Here is a 26,759-nt window from a genome sequence, read left to right as displayed (position 1 = left end):
ACATTCATATACTGAATATCTCTGATACAGTAGTAGCAATACATGGTTTCAATATCTTCAGAAGAGACAGGAATGCCAATGGTGGAGGTGTTGCCAAGTCATATTCCTGTAAAGCTTAGAGAGGAGCTCATGTCAAATGCTGTTGAAGTAAAATGGCTACAGGTTCACCTCCCTCCCCTAAAGCCCATTCTTGTGGGAAGCTGCTATAGACCACCAAGTGCTAACAGTCAGTAATTGGATAATATGTGTGAAATGCTTGGTAATGTGATATCAACAGAGGTACACTACCATTCAAAAGTTTGGGGTCACTTAGACATTTCCTTGTTTTTGAAAGAAAAGCACCTTTTTTGTCCATTAAATAACATCAAATGATCAGAAATACAGTATAGACATTGTTAATGTTCTAAATTACTATTGTAGCTGGAAATAACAGATTTTTTATGGAATATCTACATAGGCATACAGAGGCCCATTATCAGCAACCATCACTCCTGTGTTCCAATGGCACGTTGTGTTAGCTAATCCAAGTTTAAACATTTTAAAGGCTAATTGATCATTAGAAAACCCTTTTGCAATTATGTTAGGCATGACATGCCGACAACAAATTCTGAACTTACACACCAATGCATAAATCACCAATTTATGAAAGATAGGCATTGTATTTCTGAATTCCGTAAAGTGAGTGTTGAAGAGGTGATATATTTTGTGTGTCTATCAACAATGACAAGCCACCTGGGTCTGACAACTTGGATGGATGGAAAATTACTGAGGATGATGGCTAACAATATTGTGACTCCTATTTGCCAACTCTTCAATCTGAGCCTACAGGAAAGTGTGTGCCCTCAGGCCTGGAGTGAAGCAAAAGTGATTCCGCTACCCAAGAATAGCAAAGCACTCTTTGATGGATCAAATAGCTGACCAATAAGCCTGTTGCCACCCCTCAGTAAACTTTTAGAAAAAAATTGTATTTGACCAGATACAGTGGGGAGAACAAGTATTTGATACACTGCCGATTTTGCAGGTTTTCCTACTTACAAAGCATGTAGAGGTCTGTAATTTTTATCATAGGTACACTTCAACTGTGAGAGACGGAATCTAAAACAAAAATCCAGAAAATCACATTGTATGATTTTTAAATAATTAATTTGCATTTTATTGCATGACATAAGTATTTGATCACCTACCAACCAGTAAGAATTCCGGCTCTCACAGACCTGTTAGTTTTTCTTTAAGAAGCCCTCCTGTTCTCCACTCATTACCTGTATTAACTGCACCTGTTTGAACTCGTTACCTGTATAAAAGACACCTGTCCACACACAATCAAACAGATTCCAACCTCTCCACAATGGCCAAGACCAGAGAGCTGTGTAAGGACATCAGGGATAAAATTGTAGACCTGCACAAGGCTGGGATGGGCTACAGGACAATAGGCAAGCAGCTTGGTGAGAAGGAAACAACTGTTGGCGCAATTATTAGAAAATGGAAGAAGTTCAAGATGACGGTCAATCACCCTCGGTCTGGGGCTCCATGCAAGATTTCACCTCGTGGGGCATCAATGATCATGAGGAAGGTGAGGGATCAGCCCAGAACTACACGGCAGGACCTGGTCAATGACCTGAAGAGAGCTGGGACCACAGTCTCAAAGAAAACCATTAGTAACACACTACGCCGTCATGGATTAAAATCCTGCAGCGCACGCAAGGTCCCCCTGCTTAAGCCAGTGCATGTCCAGGCCTGTCTGAAGTTTGCCAATGACCATCTGGATGATCCAGAGGAGGAATGGGAGAAGGTCATGTGGTCTGATGAGACAAAAATAGAGCTTTTTGGTCTAACTCCACTCGCCGTGTTTGGAGGAAGAAGAAGTATGAGTACAACCCCAAGAACACCATCCCAACCGTGAAGCATGGAGGTGGAAACATCATTCTTTGGGGATGCTTTTCTGCAAAGGGGACAGGACGACTGCACCGTATTGAGGGGAGGATGGATGGGGCCATGTATCGCGAGATCTTGGCCAACAACCTCCTTCCCTCAGTAAGAGCATTGAAGATGGGTCGTGGCTGGGTCTTCCAGCATGACAACGACACGAAGCACACAGCCATGGCAACTAAGGAGTGGCTCCGTAAGAAGCATCTCAAGGTCCTGGAGTGGCCTAGCCAGTCTCCAGACCTGAACCCAATAGAAAATCTTTGGAGGGAGCTGAAAGTCCGTATTGCCCAGCGACAGCCCCGAAACCTGAAGGATCTGGAGAAGATCTGTAGGAAGGAGTGGGCCAAAATCCCTGCTGCAGTGTGTGCAAACCTAGTCAAGAACTACAGGAAACGTATGATCTCTGTAATTGCAAACAAAGGTTTCTGTACCAAATATTAAGTTCTGCTTTTCTGATGTATCAAATACTTATGTCATGCAATAAAATGCAAATTAATTACTTAAAAATCATACAATGTGATTTTCTGGATTTTTGTTTTAGATTCCGTCTCTCATAGTTGAAGTGTACCTATGATAATAATTACAGACCTCTACATGCTTTGTAAGTAGGAAAACCTGCAAAATCGGCAGTGTATCAAATACTTGTTCTCCCCACTGTACGTGGCTTGTGAAAATATTCACCCTCCTTGGCGTTTTTTCCTATTTTCCAAACAGATTTTAGGGGGTTTGTATCATTTGATTTACACAACATGCTTACCACTTTGATGATGCAAAATATTTTTTCTTGTCAAACAAACAAGAAATAAGACAAGAAAACAGAAAACTTGAGGGTGCATAACTATTCACCCCCCAAAGGCAATACTTTGTAGAGCCACCTTTTGCAGCAATTACAGCTGCAAGTCTCTTGGGGTATGTCTCTATAAGCTTGGCACATCTAGCCACTGGGAGTTTTGCCCATTCTTCAAGGCAAAACTGCTCCAGCTCCTTCAAGTTGGATGGGTTCCGCTGGTGTACAGCAATCTTTAAGTCATACCACAGATTTTCAATTGGATTGAGGTCTGGGCATTGACTAGGCCATTCCAAGACATTTAAATGTTTCCCCTTAAACCACTTAAGTGTTGCTTTAGCAGTATGCCTAGGGTCATTGTCCTGCTGAAAGGTGAACTTCCGTCCCGGTCTCAAATCTCTGGAAGACTGAAACAGGTTTCCCTCAAGAATGTCCCTGTATTTAGCGCCATCCATCATTCCTTGAATTCTGACCAGTTTCCCAGTCCCTGCCGATGAAAACCATGATGCTGCCACCACCATGCTTCACTGTGGGGATAGGGTTCTCGGGGTGATGAGAGGTGTTGGGTTTGCGTCAGACATACATGTTCCTTGATGGCCAAAAAGCTAAATGTTTGTCTCATCTGACCAGAGTATCTTCCATATGTTTGGGGAGTCTGCCACATGCCTTTTGGCGAACATCAAACGTGTTTGCTTATTTTTTTCTTGAAGCAATGGCATTTTTCTGGTCAATGGTCTCCATAAAGCCCAGCTCTGTGGAGTGTACGCCTTAAAGTGGTCCTATGGACAGATACTCCAGTCTCTGCTGCAGAGCTTTGCAGCTCCTTCAGGATTATCTTTGGTCTCTTGTTGCCTCTCTGATTAATGCCCTCCTTGCCTGGTCTGTGAGTTTTCGGTTGGCGGCCCTCTCTTGGTAGGTTTGTTGTGGTGCCATATTCTTTAAATGTTTTATTAATGGTTTTAAATGGTTCTCCGTGGGATGTTCAAAGTTTCTGATATTTTTTTATAACTCAACCCTGATCTGTACTTCTCCACAACTTTGTCTCTGACCTCTTTGGAGAGCTCCTTGGTCATCATGGTGCCGCTTGCTTGGTGGTGTTGCAGATCTGGGGCCTTTCAGAACAGGTGTATATATACTGAGATCATGTGACACTTAGATTTCACACAGGTGGACTTTATTTAACTAATTATGTGACTTCTGAAGGTAATTGGTTGCACCAGATCTTATTTGGGGGCTTCATAGCAAAGGGGTGAATACATATGCACACACCACCTTTCAGTTTTTTTTTTAATTGAATTTTTTGAAACAATCATTTTTTTTCATTTCACTTCACCAATTTGGACTATTTTGTGTATGTCCATTATATGAAATTAAAATAAAAATCCATTTAAATGACAGGTTGTAATGCAACAAAATAGAAAAAACACCAAGGGGGATGAATACTTTTGCAAGGCACTGTACACTTCTATTTCACAGTAAATGAACTCCAAATTTTCAGCACACTTATAGAGAAAAGCATTTAACATGTACGGCACTTACACACTTACACTTCAGTGCAGCTTTTGACATTATCGATCATAATCTGTTGCTCGAAAAACATGTGTTATGGCTTTACATCCCTTGCTATATTTTGGATTGAGAGTTACTTGTCTAACATAACACAGAGGGTGTTCTTTAATGGAAGCCTCTCCAACATAATCCAGGTAGAGTTAGGCAATGAACAGGGCAGCTGTCTAGACCTCTTACTTCTTCAAATCTTTACTAATGACCTGCCAATGGTTCTGAGTAAATCCTGTGTCTATGTATGCTGATGACTCAACACTATACACTTCAGCTACAATAGCAAGTGAAATCACTGCAACACAACAAAGGGCTGCACTCCGTTTCAGAATGGGTGGCAAGAAATAAGTTTATCCTATCATTCACTAAACCCTAAACCTCAACTATTTATTGTAATGAATAATGTGGAAATTGAGCAAGTTCAAAAGACTAAACTGCTTTGACTAACCCTGGATTGTAATCTGTCATGGTCAAAACATATTGATACAACCGTAGCTAAAATGGGGAGAGATCTGTCCATAATAAAGCACTGCTCTGCCTTCTTAACAATGCTATCAACAAGGCAGGTCCGACAGGCCCTAGTTTTTTCACACCTGGACTACTGTCCAATCGTGTGGTCTGGTGCCCCATAGAGGGATTTAGGAAAATTACAAGTAGCTCAGAACAGGGCAGCACGGCTGGCCATTAAATGTACGCAGATAGCTAACATTAACAATATGCATCTCAATCTCTCCTGGCTCAAAGTAGAGGAGAGATTGACTTCATCACTACTTGTATTTGTGAGAGGTATTTACACGTTGAAAGCACCGAGCTGTCTTATTAAACTACTAGCACACAGCTCAGACACTCATGCATATCCCTCAGACATGCCACCAGAGGTCTCTTCACATTCCCCAAGTCCAGAGCAGACTATGGGAGGTACACAGTACTAGATAGCGCCATGACTACATGGAATTTTGTTCCACATCAACTAACTCATGCAAGCAGTAAAATATGAAAACAATACACCTCATGGAACAGCGTGAACGTAAGAGACACACAGCCACAGACACGTATACATGATAACGTATGCACTATTCACTCATGTACACTTGGATTTTGTATTGTAGATATGTGGTAGTAGAGTAGTGGCTTGAGGACACACACTTAATGTGTTGTGAAATGTTTTTTTAATTGTATGTAACTGCCTTAGTTTTGCTGGACACTGGAATAGTAGCCGCTGCCTTGGTAGCAGCTAATGGGGATCCATAATAAATACAAATACCACATGCATTTAAGGTAAAATAACAACCCAATGTTTATTACCCAGGACGAACTAGTTAGCAGCAGCCAGCTCGCTAAATGTCCATACATTTTTCATGCGTGTTTGACCCCAAATTAATTCAGTTGGTTCACAGCTGATGTTTTGCATTATAACTTATCATGCACTGTAAAAAAGGGGGGGTTGATTTAACGTACAATTGTCAGACAACCAGCTGCAATAGGATGGTGAGTTTGCTCAACAAACATTTTGTTGAGCAAACTCACAACAAAATGTTTTTGTGTGAAAATGTTGTTCAGCAAACCTCCAATCCTATTGTAACTGGTTGTACCACAGTGGTATGTTAAATCAACATATTCATTTGTTTTTAGTGTGAGTGCATCTGGTGGGGATAGACAACTTCAATATGCATGCGATGACGCTTGCGGACGCACGAGCACGGCCAGTGTAGCCAAGGTGTTGGTCTCTGACTGCTGAGCCCCTCAAGTGTTTTTGTCTGAATTATAGAGTTGGGCCATAACGGTTTAAGCTAAAACGCATAAATGGCATCACATTACTCCATAGCAGCCATGTTTGCACCTCTATAGCCAAGATTGGCCAATAACAGTTAACTGAATTGGCAAAATTGTATATCAAGATTGCTAACTGAACCACTACAATAATACATCATGGGCAAGTCCAGTACAGCTGGGCTCGGCTTGTCTTGTGAGAAATGGTTATTTGGGATATTAGCAACACACTGGAAGGCATCTCAGGAAGTATAATGAACTTTAGACATCACTAGACCAATCATCATGGAGTGTATTTCCGATTCGCTGTGGAAATAGAATAAATGTATAGGTGCAAAGGAAATTCATATTTTCACTTATGCCAAGTTTGCATATGTTATTTTCAGAGGACAATAAAAGACCAACTGCAAAGGTATATAATTATAAAATCCTCTTAATTTACGCTTGACCTTAAAATCGTATCTATATTAAAACTTAACTTTGCTTTATTATCTTCTCTTTATGTTGTGTTCCCTCCTGAAAGAAACAGAGGTAGATTTGTACCACTGCAGATGCGTAGTGAATTTGGGCCTTCATTTTGTCTCACTAATTGTTTTAATGGCCTTAGATGAGCAATCATTATCTGCAAACATAGAATCTCACGGATGTAGAATGAATAAATGCCTTTGACATCGGCATTTTCATTCCTAATTAAGTTATACGTGTTTTTCATCAAATGAATGCATGAACTATTATGATTGAATCCGAATTTGATTAGATATGAAGTGGCAATTAATGTCTTTGAATACCGTTTTCCCACGACGCAATCAAATCATATTCACAGAAAAGTAATTATATTATATACAGAATGAGATTTTGTTTTTCTCGTCTCGTCTGAACCATGTATAAAATCACACTTTTGCATCATTCAAACACTGTTTGCATCCCAAATGGCGCTTTATTTGCGTTAAAGTCTCGGTCAAAAGAAATGCACTATATAGGGAATAGGTTGCCATTTGGGACGAAGACACAATCTGGCTCTCTGGAATCTATTAGATACTATTCACATACTTTTCAAAAGGTATGCTTTAAAAGGTACACTTTTGTACCTGTGGACTATGTGATACACTATTGGCTATTTTACGGTACCAACTGCAAGAGTACAACTCTGTATCTCAAATCAAATCAAATTTTATTTGTCACATACACATGGTTAGCAGATGTTAATGCGAGTGTAGCGAAATGCTTGTGCTTCTAGTTCTGACAATGCAGTAATAACCAAGGAGTAATCTAACCTAACAATTCCACAACTACTACCTTATACACACAAGTGTAAAGGGATAAAAAATATGTACATAAAGATATATGAATAAGTGATGGTACAGAACGGCATAGGCAAGATGCAGTAGATGATATAGAGTACAGTATATACATATGAGATGAGTAATGTAGGGTATGTAACCATTATATTAAGTGGCATTGTTTAAAGTGGCTAGTGATACATTTTTGATCAATTCCCATCAATTTCCATTATTAAAGTGAGCTGGAGTTGAGTCAGTATGTTGGCAGCAGCCACTCAATGTTAGTGGTGGCTGTTTAACAGTCTGATTGCCTTGAGATAGAAACTGTTTTTCAGTCTCTCGGTCCCTGCTTTGATGCACCTGTACTGACCTTGCCTTCTGGATGATAGCGGGGTGAACAGGCAGTGGCTTGGGTGGTTGTTGTCCTTGATGATCTTTATGGCCTTCCTGTTTCCTGAAGTCCACAATCATCTCCTTTGTTTTGTTGACGTTGAGTGTGAGGTTATTTTCCTGACACCACACTCCGAGGGCCCTCACCTCCTCCCTGTAGGCCGTCTCGTCGTTGTTGGTAATCAAGCCTACCACTGTAGTGTTGTCCGCAAACTTGATGATTGAGTACCATGGACAGAAGAGGTAACTCTGGGTCTTCCTTTCCTGTGGCAGCCCTCATGAGCTCCAGTTTCATCATCGTGCTTAATGGTTTTTGCGACTGCACTTGAAGAAACTTTCAAAGTTCTTGAAATTTTGTGGATTGACTAACCTTCATGCCTTAAAGTAATGATGGACTGTCATTTCTCTTGGACTTGGTCTTTTACCAAATAAGGCTATCTTCTGTGTATCACCCCTACCCCTAGGAACAATGGGAATGTAATTCTGCTTTGAAGGTTGATAGACTTGTAACCTCACTTTTGAGAAAATTGCCATTGAATTTGTTAGTAAACCTACTCGAGAGTTGTTCCTTGTCTACATGCATTCAGCATCGTTCACACCCTCTTAAGCCTTAGCCCCACCCATCTCTTTCAGGATTCACATGTGAGGCCATGTAATTAACAATGAAAAATTCAAGACTAAAGGCTGGTTTATCTTCTTGTGGATTATCGACTTGACAACAGCCAGTGAAAGTGCAGGACACCAAATTCAGACAACAGAAATCTCATAATTAAAATTCCTCAAACATACAAGTATTTTACACCATTTTAAAGATAAACTTGTTGTTAATCCCACCACAGTGTCCAATTTCAAAAAGGCTTTATGACGAAAGCACACCAAACGATTATGTTAGGTCAGTACCTAGTCACAGAAAAACACAGCCATTTTTCCAGCCAAAGAGAGGAGTCACAAAAAGCAGAAATAGAGATAAAATGAATCACTAACCTTTGATATTCTTCATCAGATGACACTCAAAGGACTTCATGTTACACAATACATGTATGTTCTGTCTGATAAAGTTCATATTTATATCCAAAAATCTTAGTTTACATTGGCGCGTTATGTTCAGTAATGTTTTGCCTCCAAAACATCTGGTGATTTTGCAGAGAGCCACATCAATTTACAGAAATACTTATAATAAACATTGATAAAAGATACAAGTATTATACATGGAACTTTAGATAAACTTCTCCTTAATGCAACCGCTGTGTCAGATTTAAAAAAAACTTTACCGAAAAAGGACACCATGCTATAATCTGAGTACAGCGCTCAGAGCCCAAACAAGCCATACAGATATCCGCCATGTTGTGGAGTCAACAGAAGTCAGAAATAGTATTATAAATATTAACTTACCTTTGATGACCTTCATCAGAATGCACTCATAATTAAGAGCCAGGCCCTGCAGTACCTGGCTCCACTCCTATTCCCCAGGCGCTCTCTTTTGATGACTTCTGTAACCGTAATAGCCTTGGCTTCATGCATGTTAACATTAGAAGCCTCCTCCCTAAGTTTGTTTTGTTCACTGCTTTAGCACACTCTGCCAACCCGGATGTTTTAGCCGTGTCTGAATCCTGGCTTAGAAAGACCACCAAAAATTCAGACATTTTCATCCCCAATTACAAGATTTTCAGACAAGATAGAACGGCCAAAGGGGGCGGTGTTGCAATCTACTGCAAAGACTGCCTGCAGAGTTCTGTAATACTATCCAGGTCTGTTCCCAAACAATTTGAACTTCTACTTTTAAAAATCCACCTCTCTAAAAACAAGTCTCTCACCGTTGCCGCCTGCTATAGACCACCCTCTGCCCCCAGCTGTGCTCTGGACACTATATGTGAACTGATTGCCCCCCATCTATCTTCAGAGCTCGTGCTGCTAGGCGACCTAAATTTGAACATGCTCAACACCCCAGCCACCCTACAATCTAAGCTTGATGCCCTCAATCTCACACAAATTATAAATGAACCTACCAGGTACCACCCCAATTCCGTAAACACGGGTACCCTCATAGATATCATCCTAACAAACTTGCCCTCCAAATACACCTCTGCTGTTTTCAACCAAGATCTCAGCGATCACTGCCTCATTGCCTGCATCCGTAATGGGTCAGCGGTCAAACGACCTCCACTCATCACTGTCAAACGCTCCCTGAAACACTTCAGCGAGCAGGCCTTTCTAATCGACCTGGCCGGGGTATCCTGGAAGGATATTGATCTCATCCCGTCAGTAGAGGATGCCTGGTCATTTTTTAAAAATGCCTTCCTCACCATCTTGAATAAGCATGCCCCATTCAAGAAATTTAGAACCAGGAACAGATATAGCCCTTGGTTCTCTCCTGACCTGACTGCCCTTAACCAACAGAAAAACATCCTATGGCGTTCTGCATTAGCATCGAACAGCCCCCGTGATATGCAACTTTTCAGGGAAGCCAGAAACCAATATACACAGGCAGTTAGAACAGCCAAGGCTAGCTATTTCAAGCAGAAATTTGCTTCCTGCAACACAAATTCAAAAAAGTTCTGGGACACCGTAAAGTCCATGGAGAATAAGAACACCTCCTCCCAGCTTCCAACCGCTCTGAAGATAGGAAACACTGTCACCACCGACAAATCCACTATAATTGAGAATTTCAATAAGCATTTTTCTACGGCTGGCCATGCTTTCCACCTGGCTACCCCCACCCCGGACAACAGCACTGCCCTCCCCTCTGCTACTCGCCCAAGCCTTCCCCATTTCTCTTTCTCCCAAATACAGTCAGCTGATGTTCTAAATGAGCTGCAAAATCTGGACCCTTACAAATCAGCCGGGCTAGATAATCTGGACCCTTTCTTTCTAAAACTATCTGCTGAAATTGTTGCCACCCCTATTACTAGCCTCTTCAACCTCTCTTTCGTGTCGTCTGAGATCCCCAAAGATTGGAAAGCAGCTGCGGTTATCCCCCTCTTCAAAGGGGGGGACACCCTTGACCCTAACTGCTACAGACCTATATCTATCCTACCCTGCCTTTCTAAGGTCTTCGAAAGCCAAGTCAACAAACAGATTACCAACCATTTCGAATCCCACCACACCTTCTCCGCAATGCAATCTGGTTTCAGAGCTGGTCATGGGTGCACCTCAGCCACGCTCAAGGTCATAAACGATATCGTAACCGCCATCGATAGGAAACAATACTGTGCAGCCGTATTCATTGACCTGGCCAAGGCCTTTGACTCTGTCAATCACCACATCCTCATTGGCAGACTCGACAGCCTTGGTTTCTCTAATGATTGCCTCGCCTGGTTCACCAACTACTTCTCTGATCGAGTTCAGTGTGTCAAATCGGAGGGTCTGTTGTCCGGGCCTCTGGCAGTCTCTATGGGGGTGCCACAGGGTTCAATTCTTGGACCGACTCTCTTCTCTGTTTACATCAATGATGTCGCTCTTGCTGCTGGTGATTCTCTGATCCACCTCTACGCAGACGACACTATTCTGTATACTTCTGGCCCTTCTTTTGACACTGTGTTAACAACCCTCCAGGCGAGCTTCAATGCCATACAACTCTCCTTCCGTGGCCTCCAACTGCTCTTAAATACAAGTAAAACCAAATGCATGCTCTTCAACCGATCGCTGCCTGCTCCTGCCCGCCTGTCCAACATCACTACTTTGGACGGCTCTGACTTAGAATATGTGGACACCTACAAATACCTAGGTGTCTGGTTAGACTGTAAACTCTCCTTCCAGACTCACATCAAACATCTCCAATCCAAAGTCAAATCTAGAATTGGCTTCCTATTCCGCAACAAAGCATCCTTTACTCATGCTGCCAAACATACCCTTGTAAAACTGACCATCCTACCAATCCTCGACTTCGGTGATGTCATTTACAAAATAGCCTCCAAAACCCTACTCAATAAATTGGATGCAGTCTATCACAGTGCCATCCGTTTTGTCACCAAAGCCCCATATACTACCCACCACTGCGACCTGTACACTCTCGTTGGCTGGCCCTCGCTTCATACTCGTCGCCAAACCCACTGGTTCCAGGTCATCTACAAGACCCTGCTAGGTAAAGTCCCCCCTTATCTCAGCTCGCTGGTCACCATAGCAGCACCTACCTGTAGCACGCGCTCCAGCAGGTATATCTCTCTAGTCACCCCCAAAACCAATTCTTCCTTTGGACGCCTCTCCTTCCAGTTCTCTGCTGCCAATGACTGGAACGAACTACAAAAATCTCTGAAACTGGAAACACCTATCTCCCTCACTAGCTTTAAGCACCAGCTGTCAGAGCAGCTCATAGATTACTGCACCTGTATATAACCCATCTACAATTTAGCCCAAACAACTACCTCTTTACCTACTGTATTTATTTATTAATTTATTTTGCTCCTTTGCACCCCTTTATTTCTGTCTCTACTTTGCACTTTCTTCCACTGCAAACCAACCATTCCATTGTTTTTTTAGTTTTTATTTTACGTGCTGTGTTGTACTCACTTCGCCTCCATGGCCTTTTATATTTTTATTTATTTATACATATATTTGTTTGCCTTCACGTCCCTTATCTCACCTCACTTGCTCACATTGTATATAGACTTATTTATTTTGTTTTATTTTTTTTATTTTTTATTTTTTTTTTTTTTTCCACTGTATTATTGACTATATGTTGTTTTACTCCATGTGTAACTATGTGTTGTTGTATGTGTCGAACTGCTTTGCTTTATCTTGGCCAGGTCGCAATTGTAAATGAGAACGTGTTCTCAATTTGCCTACCTGGTTAAATAAAGGTTAAATAAAATAAATAAATAAATAAAATAAAACTCCCAGGAATCCCAGTTCCACAAAAAAAAATTGTTTTGTTCGATAATGTCCATAATTTATGTCCAAACACCTCCTTTTTGTTTGCACGTTTAGTTCCAAAATCCAAATTGATGTCACGCAGGTCCGACGAAAAATCAAAAGTTCCAATACAGTTGGAACATGTCAAACGATGTATAGAATCAATCTTTAGGATGTTTTTAACATAAATCTTCAATAATGTTTCAACCGGAGAATTCCTTTGTCTTCAGAAATGCGATGGAACGCAGGTCGCTCTCACGGGAGCGCGCGTGGTCAGCTCATGCCAGACACCTGACTCAAAGAGCTCTCCTTCCCTCATTCTTCACAGTAGAGGCATCAAACAAGGTTCTAAAGACTGTTGACATCTAGTGGAAGCCATAGGAAGTGCAATATGACCCCAAAGACACTGTATATTGGATAGGCAACCCTATAAACCTCAGATTTCCCACTTCCTGGTTGGGTTTTTTCTCAGGTTTTTGCCTGACATATGAGTTCTATTATATTCACAGACATCATTCAAACAGTTTTAGACACTTCAGAGTGTTTTCTATCCAAATCTACTAATAATATGCATATCTTAGCTTCTGGGACTGAGTAGCAGGCAGTTTACTCTGGGCACCTTATTCATCCAAGCTACTCAATACTGCCCCCAGACATAAGAAGTTAACGGTTTGGCCTATTATGGCCCCTCAATGGAAAGATTACACTCTCACGAAAACATACATGTCAGTTGTTTTTTGCTCTAAGACGCCCACAGGCCTCACAAGACTAATTTGAAGCTCCCCCGGTTAAAAAAATGAATAAAAAGGGTTAATTACATCAATGTTTCAGGTGTATACCTTACCGTGAAATTCTTACTTACAAGCCCTTAACCAATAATGCAGTTCAAGACATAGAATTAAGAATATATTTACTAAATAAACTAAAGTGGAAAATAATATAAAAAGTAACACAAAATAACAATAACGACAATGAGGCTATATACAGGGGGTACCGGTACCGAGTCAATGTGCGGAGGTACAGGTTAATCGAGGTAATTTGTAGGTAGGGGTAAAGTGACTATGCATAGATAATAAACAGCGAGTAACAGCAGCGTAAAAACAAAGGGGGGGTCAATGTAAATACTCCGGTTGGCCATTTAGTTAATTGTTCAGCATTCTTATGGCTTGGGGCTAGAAGATGTTAAGGAGCCTTTTGGTTCTAGACTTGGTGCTCCGGTTCCACTTGCCTTGCGGTAGCAGAGAGAATAGTCTATGACTTGAGTGACTGGAGTCTTTGACAATTTTTTCGGGCTTCTTCTGCCTAGTATATTGGTTCTGGATGGCAGGAAGCTTGGCCCCAGTGATATACTGGGCCGTAAGCATGATGCCGAGCAGCTGCCATACCAGGCGATGATGCAACCAGTTAGGATACTCTCGATGGTGTAGCTGTAGAACTTTTTGAGGACCTCGGGACCCATGACAAATCTTTTCAGTCTCCTGAGGGGGAAAGGTGTAGTCGTGCCCTCTTCGCAAGTGTCTTGGTGTGTTTGGACCATGATCGTTCGTTGGTGATGTGGACACCAAGGATCTTGAAACTATCGACCCCCTCCACTAAAGCCCCATCAATATTAATGGGGGCCTGTTCGTTCCTACTTTTTTTGGTAGTCCACGATCAGCTCCTTTGTCTTGCTCACATTGAGGGAAAGGTTGTTGTCCTGGCACCACACTGCCAGGTCTCTGGCCTCCTCCCTATAGGCTGTCTCATTGTTGTCAGTGATCAGGCCTACCACTTTTGTGTCATCTCTCTCTATACCTCTCAGATATAAGACAATTCAGAACAAACATTGTTGCACGGGGGCATTGTCATGCTGAAAAAGGAAAGGGCCTTCCCCAAACTGTTGACACAAAGTTTGAAGCACAGAATTGTCTAGAATGTCATTATGCTTCACTGGAACTTAGTACCTTTAAGGTTGCAGTGACACATCCATAACCTGAGCAGAAACCAGATTGCATACCAGAGAGACTTCAAGAAAGTCAGTCAGTTGATTGACAAGTTTTTACAACACTTTTGAGAAACAGGGCAAGATAGAAATTGGCCTATAACCACAAGGATATTGGCCTATAACCACAAGGATCAGATTGATCTCCCCGTTTTAAATAAACAATGCACTGTGGCTGCCTTCCAAGCACTGGGGAGTTTTTGTTGTTCTGGGCGGCAGGTAGCCTAGCGGTTAAGAGCGTTGGGTTGCTGGTTTGAAAGGTTGCTGGTTTTAATCCCCGAGCCGACTAGGTGAAAAAGCTGTCAATGTGCCACTTAACCCGAATTACTCCTGTAATTCGCACTGGATAAGAGCATCTGGTAAATTACAAAAATGTAAATGTAAAATGTTCTATAATGTTTCTTTCACTTTGAACATGTGGAGTAGGTTTTCCCTTTTTAGATAATATTTTAAGGCAGAAAAATGGGGAAACTGTGCAAGGGATGTATAGACTTTCACTCGGCACTGACTGTATGAAGCAACTGATAGAACCCCTTTTGGTAATACAGTGCACCACCAGGCTGTGTTAGTGCAATTTGACCAAGAAGGAGAGTGATGGAGTGCTGTATCAGATGACCTGGCCTCCACAATCACACGACCTCAACCCAATTGAGATGGTTTGGGATGAGTTGGACCGCAGAGTGAAGGAAAAGCAGCCAACAAGTGCTCAGCATATGTGGGAACTCCTACAAGACTGTTGGAAAAGCATTCCAGGTGAAGCTGTTTGAGAGAATGCCAAGGCATCAAGGCAAAGGCTGGCTATTTGAAGAATCTCAAATATAAAATATATTGTTTAACACTTTTTTGTTACTACATGATTCCATATGTGTTATTTCATAGTGTTGATGTCTTCACTATTATTCTACAATGTAGAAAATAGTAAATTAAATAAAAACCCTTGAATGAGTAGGTGTGTCCAAACTTTTGACTGGTGCTGTAGGTATTCAGACCCTTTGCAGAATTTGTTAGTGGAGTGTCTCCTCCTGCCACCGCCACTACTGAGGTGTCAACCACCACAGCATGTAGGCTAAGAGTAAAGAGTAAAGAGTACTTACCGTCCATTATCTAAATCAGTGGTGGAAAAAGTACCCAATTTTCATACTTGAGTAAAAGTATAGATACCTTTTTAATAGAAAGTTACTCAAAGTCAAAGTGAAAGTCACCCAATAAAATACTACTTGGGTAAAATTATTTGGTTTTACATATACTTAAGTATCAAATGTAATTGCTAAAATATACTTAAGTATCAAATGTAGAAGTAAAATGATCAATTATTTAAAAGCAAACGGCACAATTTTTTTTTGTTTTTATGGATAGCCAGGAGCACACTCCAACACCAAGACATTATTTACAAAAGATTAATTTGTTTTTAGTGAGTCCGCCAGATCATAGGCAGTAGGGATGACCATGTGTTCTCTTGATAAGTGTGTGAATTTCACAATTTTCTGGTCCTGCTAAGCATCGAAAATGTAACAATTACTTTTGGTTGTCAGGGAAAATGTATGGAGTACAATATTTTCTATAGGAATGTAGTGAAGTAAAAGTTGTCAAAAATATAAATAGTAAAGTACAGATACCCCAAAAAACGAGTTAAGTAGTATTTTTACTTAAGTACTTTATACCACTGATGTAAATGACTGCTGACGCGCCTCCATTACTACTGATGAATGTATTTAGGATAATGTATCCAGGACCACTCTATAAAATGTGACCGTGCTCTCCCTGCTCTCCTCCGACATTCATTTGTGTTTGAACAGAGCGAGTCGGTCGGGCTTGACTATCCTCTCTCCGTCTGTCCCCCTAATTTATGCTTCCAATTAGAGATAAGGATCATAAGGAAGAGGGCTGACAATCTCTTAATACAGCACATTAAAGGGATGTGCAACAGTCATCCCAGCACTAATTAAGTCAATTCCATTTCCTAGGGTGGAATCATAATGCTGTTATTTGTTTGGTGGATTTGGAAGAACTCGGAATTACAGGAATTTCCATTGGTCGCTCAACAAGCATGAACGGGCCAGTTATCAAGGAGCCGTGATGATCCAGTCGGTTCCTACACCACCCGGTGCTGGAAAGCAATCTAGGACTCTAATCGAAAGTCAAATAGCAAAGCTGTTTATATAAGCGTGTCTCCAAAAGTAGTGAATCAGCAACAGTCTCAGGTAGGCAGTGGGGGGGGGGGGGGGGGGGGGTTGAGCTGGAGGTCACTGGAGCTGCTGTGGTGGAGGGAATCTCTCCCTTACACCCTCTTTATGCTGATTGCAGTAAAATGATAATTAGACAAGTAGATACACTGAGTCAATGTAAGTGTAATTCATTCTTAAGTGCGAGGTGTATTAGTACAATCAGGCTCTTAATGAGGGGCCTGATATAACTTCTTTGTAAGGGGATCCAGTCAAATGAACAGCACTAATGGGTTTTGGCACAGTGCTGCATGGTTGTTTATTGCACTGATGTATCAGTTTGCATATTGAGAATGCTTTTATGCCGGAACCGGGGTGATCATTATGTGAGCAAATGGATGGTGAGGGGGCCTGTGTGAGGGGGCCTGTCGTGTTTGTGTAGTGTGCAGTAAAATGTGTACACACACAACACTATGAAGAGTTTTTTTCCCATTTAGACTCATCCTTCAAATCCTGTCATTAATTACTTTCTGAAAGAAATTGAGACCTGCACACTGTCAAACTTTTCTCCACTAACCTTTTGGGCACAATGGTGTCACTAAGTGCTTACAGAACCCAGCCTTCCCTTCCTCTACCATGCCCTTTTTCTATCTATGTCACGGAGTTCTAGGAGTGGTGGGTGTAGAGTCAGGCGCAGAGAGCAATACTTCCAATGGATGCGTTTATTTCGCTTGGTCTAGCCAACAATCAGGCAATGACCATAAATCAGGTATGTCTCCAAAAACGCGGAAATAACATACAACAAATTATGCAGGAAAAAAACAACTCCACCACTGACAATAGGATTAAGCCCACACAAAAGCAGGCGGGCACTGGAAGTTTAAAGAGACCATTGATGAACCAAAATAAGCAACAGGTGAAAACAATCAATACAAAACCAACAGAAAAGAAAAAAGGGATCGGTGGCAGCTAGTAGACCGGTGACGACGAGCGCCGAGCGCCGCTCGAATGGGGAGAGGAGCCACCTTCGGTGGAAGTCGTGACAATCTAGCTCTGATTGATTGGATGTTCTGGTCCTGAGGCTTCAGTGTGTTAGTAGAACAGGTTTGTGAACTCAGCCCCAGGACCAGCTGGATGAGGGGACTCTTTTCTTTGCTCAGCTCTTGGCATTGCAGGGCTTGGTAATGATATGAGAGGGGGTCACTGTATTTGAGGTGTCTCCAAAACTTAATTGCTCTTTATTGAGTTTTTATTATAAGTGGATATTGGCCTAATTCTGCCCTGCATGCATTGTTTGTAGGTCTCCTGTAGCATAATCTTATAGAATTCCGCATGCAGGGTTTCAATTGGGTGTTTGCCCCATTGTGTGACATCTTGTTTTGCAAGTGTACCCCACATCTCCCTACCATAAGTTGCAATTGGTTCAATGACATATTCAATTAGTTTTAGCCAAATTTGAATAGGTATTATCATTTCAATTAGTTTTTTAATGGCGTAGAATGCCCTACATGCTTTCTTTCTCAGTTCATTCACTGCCTCATTAAGGTGTCCAGTTGAGCTTATTTTTAAACCTAAGTAATTGTAGTGTGTGCAGTACTCTATGTATTTTGTAGCAATTGAGAACTTTGGTCTGGACCTTCTCTGGAAAATCATTATTTTTGTCTTTTGGGGATTTACTGCCAGTACCCAGGTCTGGCAGTACTGCTCTACCAGGTCCAGGAACTGCTGTAGGCCATGTGCTGTGGGTGACAGCAGGCACAGGTCATCTGCGAAGAACAGGCATTTAACCTCTGAATTGTGGAGACTAACACCAGGGGCTGAGGATTTTTCTAGAAAAGTGGCCAATTCATTGATGTAAATATTGAAGAGTATATTGATTTAATTGTCATATGTTTTACCACCTACACCACTTTCAATAACTTTGTAGAACAGTCCTGTATGCCAAATAAAATCAAATGGTTTTTGGAAGTCGATAAAGCAAGCGTACATTTTGGTGGATTTGTTTATCTATCAGGGTGTGTAGGGTGTAAATATAATCAGTCGTGGGATGTTTTGGTATAAATCCAATTTGGTTTTTACCCAAGATTAAGGACGTTTAGAACTCTTACATTTATAATACTACAGAAAACCTTTCCCAGGTTACTGTTCACACAAATGCCTCTGTAATTGTTAGAGTAAAATTTGTCTCTGTTCTTAAAGTTTGGGGTTATGAGTACTTGATTCCAGATATCAGGGAAATAACCTACACTCAGGATCAAATTAAACCGTTTTAATATAGCCAATTGAAATTTTGCACTAATGAATTTGAGCATCTCATTTAGGATGCCATCAGGTCCGTAATTGGGGAGTCCAATGGATTTTGATTGTCCTTTATAGCTTTTTGTAAACCATTCAACCTCTCATGAATTTGGCATTGTTCTGCGTTTGCATCAGTTTGAACGGTGTTGTAGAGTGTTTTAATGTGGGCTGTTCATATGTCACCATTTTGTATCGCTAATTCCTCTAGTTTCGATTATTTAATTATTTTTCAAATTTGACCAGAAGTTGTTTGTGTTTATGGTCTTCTCAATTAGTGTCAGCTGCTTGCTGTTGTACTGTGCTTTTTTGTTTCTGACTGTACGTTTATAGAGTTAAAGCTTAACAGTAATTAAGGCGTAATTCACCATTATTTGGGTCTCTGTGCTTTTGGTTTGATAGTGTTCTAAGTTTTTTCCTCATAATTTTACAATCTGCATCAAACCAGTTGTCATCTGTGGTCTTTAAAAAAAAAAGTTTTATCAATTGCAGTTGTGCTTCTTTTGCCGTTAGCCTGAATGTATTGTTCTTTTTTACTGCTTCGACAGAGCTGCAACAGATCCCTTCCGTTTTTGTTGATGGTGCTTTCACTGTTGTTTCTATGGGGAAGATTAAGACAGTTAGAAACAGTATGGCCTGTAATAAAGCTGTTCCCTCGTGTGGTCGTTAGGACAGATAGTGTTCCTGTGCGCGCATTTGTGTCATGACAGATGAGCATATTTCCCTGGGCCTGGAAATGGCATGTCTCTTCCACAAGGGTGGGGAATATCTCCTCTGAGTAATATGGGGATTCTGAGGGGGGATATATATTGCGCAATGGAACACATATTACAATTACAAGTTCATTTCTAAGTTTTAACCAAATGTGATATTTACCAATTTTGAGGGGATCAATTCGATTTTATAGTTCGGATTTGTACCAAATGATCAACACTCCAGAGTCTCTGCTTCTATTGACAGAGCTGTGTTTCTGTAACGGCACAATTACCTCTCTGTAGCCTGTGGAACAGTGAGTGACAATGTCTGCCTTACACCATGTCTCCTGCAGAATGATTAATTCAACATCGTTAAATTGTTTTTTAAACTCCAGTCCAAAGGTTGAGTTTATGCCTTGAATGTTCCACATGCTAACTGATAGTGATTTTCATGTTGCAAAAGAAGGAATAGCAGAAATACAGTAACTACTAACTACTAAGTTCTTAAGAGTGAGATAGAACAAATGTTTGCTGTTATCCATTGTTACCTCAGTGGGTTTTACCAGAGTAGTGGGTTTACGGTGTGGGGCTGGGGTACACAGGGCCTGTGTACAAGGAGGGGTGTGTCACGGGGGGCTAGAGAGCTTCTCTCTGTAGTAAGTGTCCCCATGTGAGCCTCCTTGCTGACTGGGGGTGTGGGTAAAGGGCGGTCGGTATGGGGGGCGGTGAGGGGCTGCAGCTTCTCTCTAGGAGTCTCTATAGTCTGTTCTCTGTGCTGCAGCCCCCTCTTATTGACAGACAACTCCCTTGCCATCTCCTCCTTTACCTGCACTAGCTCTCTCCTCATGGTGGCTTTTACCTCCTCAAGCGCTGTGGTAAGGCTCTCTCTCAACTCCTGGACAGAGTTCTTCAGTTGGGTCCTGCACTGGTTGATCTGGTCCTGTAGAAGCTCTGTGTCTGGGATGCTGCTCCTTTAGCTCAGTAACTCATTCTTCTAACAGAGCCAGCCTGTCTTTCAGTAGCCTGATGCTGGTGCTTCTCTCTCTCTCTCCCTGCTTCTTTCTCTATCTCTCTCTCTCTACTTTCTCTCTCTCTCTTTCTCTCCAGCATTCTGTGAGGAGGGGTGTAGGAGCGGAGGTACCTGTGTGTCACCCAACACCTGCGTCTGCCCCTCAGGCTTTACGGGACTCCACTGTGAGACAGGTATGACTGTAGAAATATATATATATATATATGTTGATTGAACATACCAGCTGCAATAGGATTGTGAGTTTGCTCAACAAAATAGCATTGACTTTGATTCAACGTACAACTGTAAGTGTAAGGCAACCAGCTGCAATAGGTTTGTGAGTTTGCTCAACATGTGGCCATATAGCTGAACCTACATATATTCTCAAGTTGAATTGTATGTTCACTCAACTTTAGAATTTTAGGTTGAGTGAACATGGAATTCAACTTAAGAATTGGGTCGACCTTATTTGCATATTTCCCAGAGTGACTTGCATTTATAGTGAATTGTAGTTACCATTTGTTAGCAACAGACACATAGTTTTTGTATGGTTTCAAAGTGATTGTTAACTTTAAACTCTATATGACAATACATTACATACACAGTGTACAAAACATTAGGAACACCTTCCTAATATTGAGTTGCACCCCCTTTTGCCATCAGAACAGCCTCAATTTGTAGGGACATGGACTCTACAAGGTGTCGAAAGCATTCCTCAGGGATGCTGGCTCATGTTGACTCCATTGCTTCCCGAGTGGCACAGCGGTCTAAGGCACTGCATCTCAGTGCTAGTGGCGTCACTACAGACCCTGGTTTGTTCCCGGGCCGTATCACAACCGGCCGTGATCAGGAGTCCCATAGGGCGGTGCTGTTCTTGACATACCAAACTGTGCGCCTGGCACCTACTACCATACCCGTTTCAAAGGCACTTAAATCGTTTGTCTTGCCCATTCACCCTCTGAATGGCACACATACACAATCCATCTCAATTGTCTAAAGGCTTAAAAATCCTTCTTTAACCGGTCTCCTCTCCTTCATCTACACTGATTGGATTTAACAAATGACATCAATAAGGGATCATGGATTCACCTGGTCAGTATGTCATGGAAATGTGTTCCTAATGTTTTTTTACACTCAGTGTATAACAAAAGGCCTTTCTTTAAGGGCCTAGTTACACCCTAGCAAAGTGGTCTTGAACAAGCCACATCAAGCCTGCAAGTCACATTACGCTGGCTTGCAAAGTGATGTGTAATTCATGTTGGAGTGAGGATATCCAACAATTTGAACTTTTAATCACCTGCAACCTGCATTCAGTGCCGTCATTTTTGAACAACTCTTTTTACTGACTCAAGAGTCATGATTCATGATTCATTTTTCAGAGCGACTCGTTCACTTCATTCGTTCGTTTCACCTGCTGGCCGAAATAAATTCTACAGCAGGATTAATACGTGATCCTCCAGCTCAGTGGCTCTGGAGATGTGCTCCGACCAGCAACTGCGTATTATGTGCACAAGGGAACATAGTAGATCATGCTGCAGGCAGAATAGAGAAGAAAAATACATGTTTAGAACTGATAATTGATCGCATGGTGCAAGAATTAATGCAATTAATTGAATAGTGAATGTTATGATGGACACAGCTTTGTAGAACCCAAACATACCCAGCCTCTGCTCAACAAACGCAAACTTGAGAATGAATCGTTTGGGGGGCTGCAGTTCGATACTGTGCATATCACTCTCATGGCAGTCATGTAGTGGAAGAATGAGAGAAGGTGATACTCTTGACTGGCTGGTGTGGGAGCACAGCGTGATGACTCAATCATGATTTATGACATTGTTTGGATGACTGACCATTTGTGACCAACCGCCTTGATTCAGTCAAAATTTGAAATTGTGTTTTTTACATTGGATAAAATCAGAGACACAGAGCTACAACATGGTATTTCATACACTGCATTTGAGGAACAATGGGAAAGTAATTCTGCTATGAAAGTTGATAAACTTGTAACCCTACTTTTGAGAAAATGGCCCTTGAATGTTTTGGTACACCTACTGGAGAGCTTTTCTTTGTCTACACCCATTCAGCATTGTTCACACCCTCTTAAGCCAGCCCCAGCCATCTCTTTAAGGATTCACATGTGAGGTCATGTGCTAAACAGTGAGTAGTGTAGAAAAGATTAAGACTAAAAGTGGTAAAAGTAGTAGCCTACAATAAGGAACAATTCCAGGTGAACAGAAAGTGTCCAGATAAAAATATTAGATGCCGCTTACCCAGACACACGTATCTAAATTGATGGGTCATGTGAACGAAATGCTGTAAAACCCAGCCACATCTTGCTAAGTGGATGGGTCTCTAGAGAAGGTGTAAACGGTACAGTGAAATGGTTACTTGCATCGTAGCAATATCAAAAATAAATAGTGTCAATATAAAGAAAGAAAGAACAACGGTCAATGCCAGTAGAGAAAGAACAAAATAATATACAGTATGTACAAGAACAATTTCAATAACGATATCAGTGATACTGGTGATAGATGAGGTAGTTATATTCATACAATCAGAAGTAAAGTGGAGAGAGTCATGTGAATAGTGCCAATGCAGATGGTGCTGATGACTGGGAACTCGCCCCGAGTGACGAACTGGTTCGTCCGAACCATGCATGAACAAGATAGTCTATATTCGGAGAGCCTGTTAATGTCCTGCCCTTGACTTTGGTGCAGGAAATGTGATGTCCATAGCCTCTTTGTCGCAAAACTCCCTGATCTTCTCAAATAGATACGTTTGTCTAGCCGTGTCCAGTCCATGTGCTGCTTGTACAGCAGACCATATTTGGGAGGAAGGGTGTCAGCGTTGAGCAGCAGCTGAAACCTGGTCCTGACTGAGTCCGAAAGCTCCTTGGCGACAACAACACCAGGTTCAAGAGCATCGAAGCTGTAAAACAGGAAATAACAAAAGAAATGTAAGACCTTATAACCTTACACGACATCAATTCACCTCCTAACTTTAGATAAGAAGAATAACCTCATACAATGCAATGAAAATGATATTCTCCTGAAGTGCTGGTACTGCTTGATCTGTGGCAGAGGTCTGAAGTATGGAGGTGTTGTTGCCAGACATAGCTTTCCACCAGCACTGTACCATCCTCCAGTCCAGCCAGCTGTGGGATGTTGACCCCTGTCACAGTGCTGTCCTTCACAACACCAGCAATCTGGACAAAGTGTTCACTCTGGTCTTTTTGTAGCGCTGCTTGATGAGGCCGAAGCACCAGTCGGGGGCAAACTTGGTGTGGCCTCTGATCAGGACGTGAAGGTCCACACTGGGGTGGAGCTTGTGCATGGTCCGCCAGGCACAATACCAGAGCACAAACTTGTTCTTGTTTTGGCCACTGCAGTTATCACATTTCAGGACCACACGCGTTTCCTCAACTCCGTAGTTGGTGAAGAAATGGTGCATGTAGTTGATGACTGCGTTGCTGCCTTTGCTGGATGACATTCCTTCATCAATCAAGTAGTTCACTTGTTGTGGTATTCCTTCACAGCAGACACCAAACAAGCCACACATGCAAGGAGTTAAAAAGTAGATGGGACCTGGCTGCATAGGGTCAAAAGGATAGTGCACCTGCAAACAACAAAATAAGATAAATTAAAATGTGCTGTCTCACCCCTGTCAGTCTTTAAACAGCTCAGTGAAAGGCATTTGCCTGCCTCCCATATAAACTCAGCAAAAAAAGAAACACCTTATTTCAGGACCCAGGTCTTTCAAAGATAATTCGTAAAAAACTTCACAGATCTTTAATGTAAAGGGTTTAAACACTGTTTCCCATGCTTGTTCAATGAACTATAAATAATTAATGAACATGCATCTGTGGAACGGTCGTTAAGACACTAACAGCTTACAGACGGTAGGCAATTAAGGTCACAGTTATGAAAACTTAGGACACTAAAGAGGCCTTTCTACTGACTCTGAAAAACACCAAAAGAAAGATGCCCAGGGTCCCTGCTCGTCTGCGTGAACGTGCCTTAAGCATGCTCCAAGGATGCATGAGGACTGCAGATGTGGCCAGGGCAATAAATTGCAATGTCTGTACTGTGAGACGCCTAAGACAGCGCTACAGGTAGACAGGACGGACAGCTGATCGTCCTCGCAGTGGCAGACCATGTGTAACAACACCTGCACAGGTGAAAATAAGATTTGAAAATAAGAATTTGTTCTTAACTGACTTGCCTAGTTAAATAAAGGTAAAATAAAAAACAGGATCGGTACATCCGAACATTACACCTGCGGGACAGGTACAGGATGGCAACAACAACTGCACTAGTTACACCAGGAAAGCACAATCCCTCCATCACTGCTCAGACTGTCCACAATAGGCTGAGAGAGGCTGGCTGAGCGCTCGTAGGCCTGTTGTAAGGCAGGTGGGCACAAACCCACCATCGCTGGACCAGACAGGACTGGCAAAAAGTGCTCTTCACTGATGAGTCGCGGTTTGTCATCCTCCTCCCTCATGTGGTACCCTTCCTGCAGGCTCATCCTGACATGACCCTCCAGCATGACAATGCCACCAGCCATACTGCTCATTCTGTGCGTGATTTCCTGCAAGACAGGAAAGTCAGTGTTCTGCCATGGCCATCGAAGAGCCCGGATCTCAATCCCATTGAGCACGTCTGGGACCTGTTGGATCGGAGGGTGAGGGTTAGGGCCATTCCCCCCAGAAGTGTTAAGGAACTTGCAGGTACCGTGGTGGAAGAGTGGGGTAACACCTCACAGCAAGATTTGGCAAATCTGGTGCAGTCCATGAGGAGGAGATGCACTGCAGTATTAAATGCAGCTGGTGGCCACACCAGATACTGACTGTTACTTTTGATTTTGACTACCCCCTTTGTTCATGTACACATTATTCCATTTCGGTTTATGTTGTTGTTCAGTTCATCACACAGCATATCTATCCAAGATGGCATAGCAGTCAGACGTCCTTTGTCCTCGTCTTGTCGTGTCCCGTGTATATATATATTTACATCTTCTCTTTGCATCTTTTCTTCTAAAAACTCAACTTCAAAACACACTCCTGCAACCCGCCTCACCAATTAAAAAATATATATTTTTTTTTTTCACCTCAAATCTGAAATCCACAACAGAAGCTAGCCAGAAGTTAGCCAGTTCACTGGCTAATGTTAGTATTCAGCTAACCACGGTTGGCGGTCATCAGCTGTCCTTTAGCTCGAAAAGCTATCGCCAGTTTTGTACAACGCGACTCAGGCCAGAGCATACCGGACCTATTTTCTCTCCATATCCCCGGATTTCTACCGCAAGCTCTGGACATTTACACCTGGATCGTGCAGCTAGCTAGCTGCTACCCGAGTGACTATTGGCTAACGTCGGTCCCGGAGCAAACATAAATTATTCCGGAGCTAGCCAGCTGAAGAGTTCCATCAGCCACTCCTGGGCTACAATCACCTATCCAGACCCGTTTTGCTGCCGATGCGGAGCCCCCCCGGGCCTTCACGACTGGACTACCGACGTCATCTGCCCGAGGGAGTTACCCAACTGGCCCCTCCGTCGCAACGTAACCTGAACGCCCATCTGCGGCCCGCTAATCGTTAGCTGTCTTATCGGCTGCTATCTGAATAGGTCTATCGGACAATTTTCTTGGGCCACTATAACTATAACTATTTTGCCAATTCGATTGGTCCCCTCTACCACACGGAACCCCACTAATCTACCGACGGAAACGCACGAGGTGGCTAAAAACAGACCTCCATCTTCTGCCAGCTTGCTACCCATGGCCCGGCTAGCTGTCTGAATCGCCGTGACCCCAACCAACCTCAGTACTCACTGGACCCTTATGATCCCTCGGCTAAGCATGCCTCTCCTTAATGTCAATATGCCTTGTCTATTGCTGTTCTGGTTAGTGTTTATTGGCTTATTTCACTGTAGAGCCTCTAGCCCTGCTCATTATACCTTATCCAACCTTTCAGTTCCACCACCCACACATGTGATGACATCACCTGGTTTCAATGATGTTTCTAGACAATATCTCTCTCATCACTCAATGCCTAGGT

At 42.2% G+C, this 26,759-nt stretch overlaps 1 protein-coding gene across 1 annotated transcript in view; it reads left to right on the top strand.

Moving 5' to 3' along the window:
• LOC139576292 (protein kinase C-binding protein NELL1-like) overlaps nucleotides 1–26,759 on the top strand; it is a 528,592-nt gene that overhangs the window by 434,765 nt on the left and 67,068 nt on the right. Inside the window, exon 15 of the mRNA XM_071402224.1 lies at nucleotides 20,802–20,897. Coding sequence (XP_071258325.1) covers nucleotides 20,802–20,897 — 96 coding nt within the window. The remainder of the gene's footprint in view (nucleotides 1–20,801; nucleotides 20,898–26,759) is intronic.

This window comes from Salvelinus alpinus, chromosome 5 (genome assembly GCF_045679555.1).
Source record: "Salvelinus alpinus chromosome 5, SLU_Salpinus.1, whole genome shotgun sequence".
In the NCBI taxonomy this organism is placed as follows: domain Eukaryota; kingdom Metazoa; phylum Chordata; class Actinopteri; order Salmoniformes; family Salmonidae; genus Salvelinus; species Salvelinus alpinus.
This window is presented reverse-complemented; position numbering and strand designations above follow the sequence as displayed.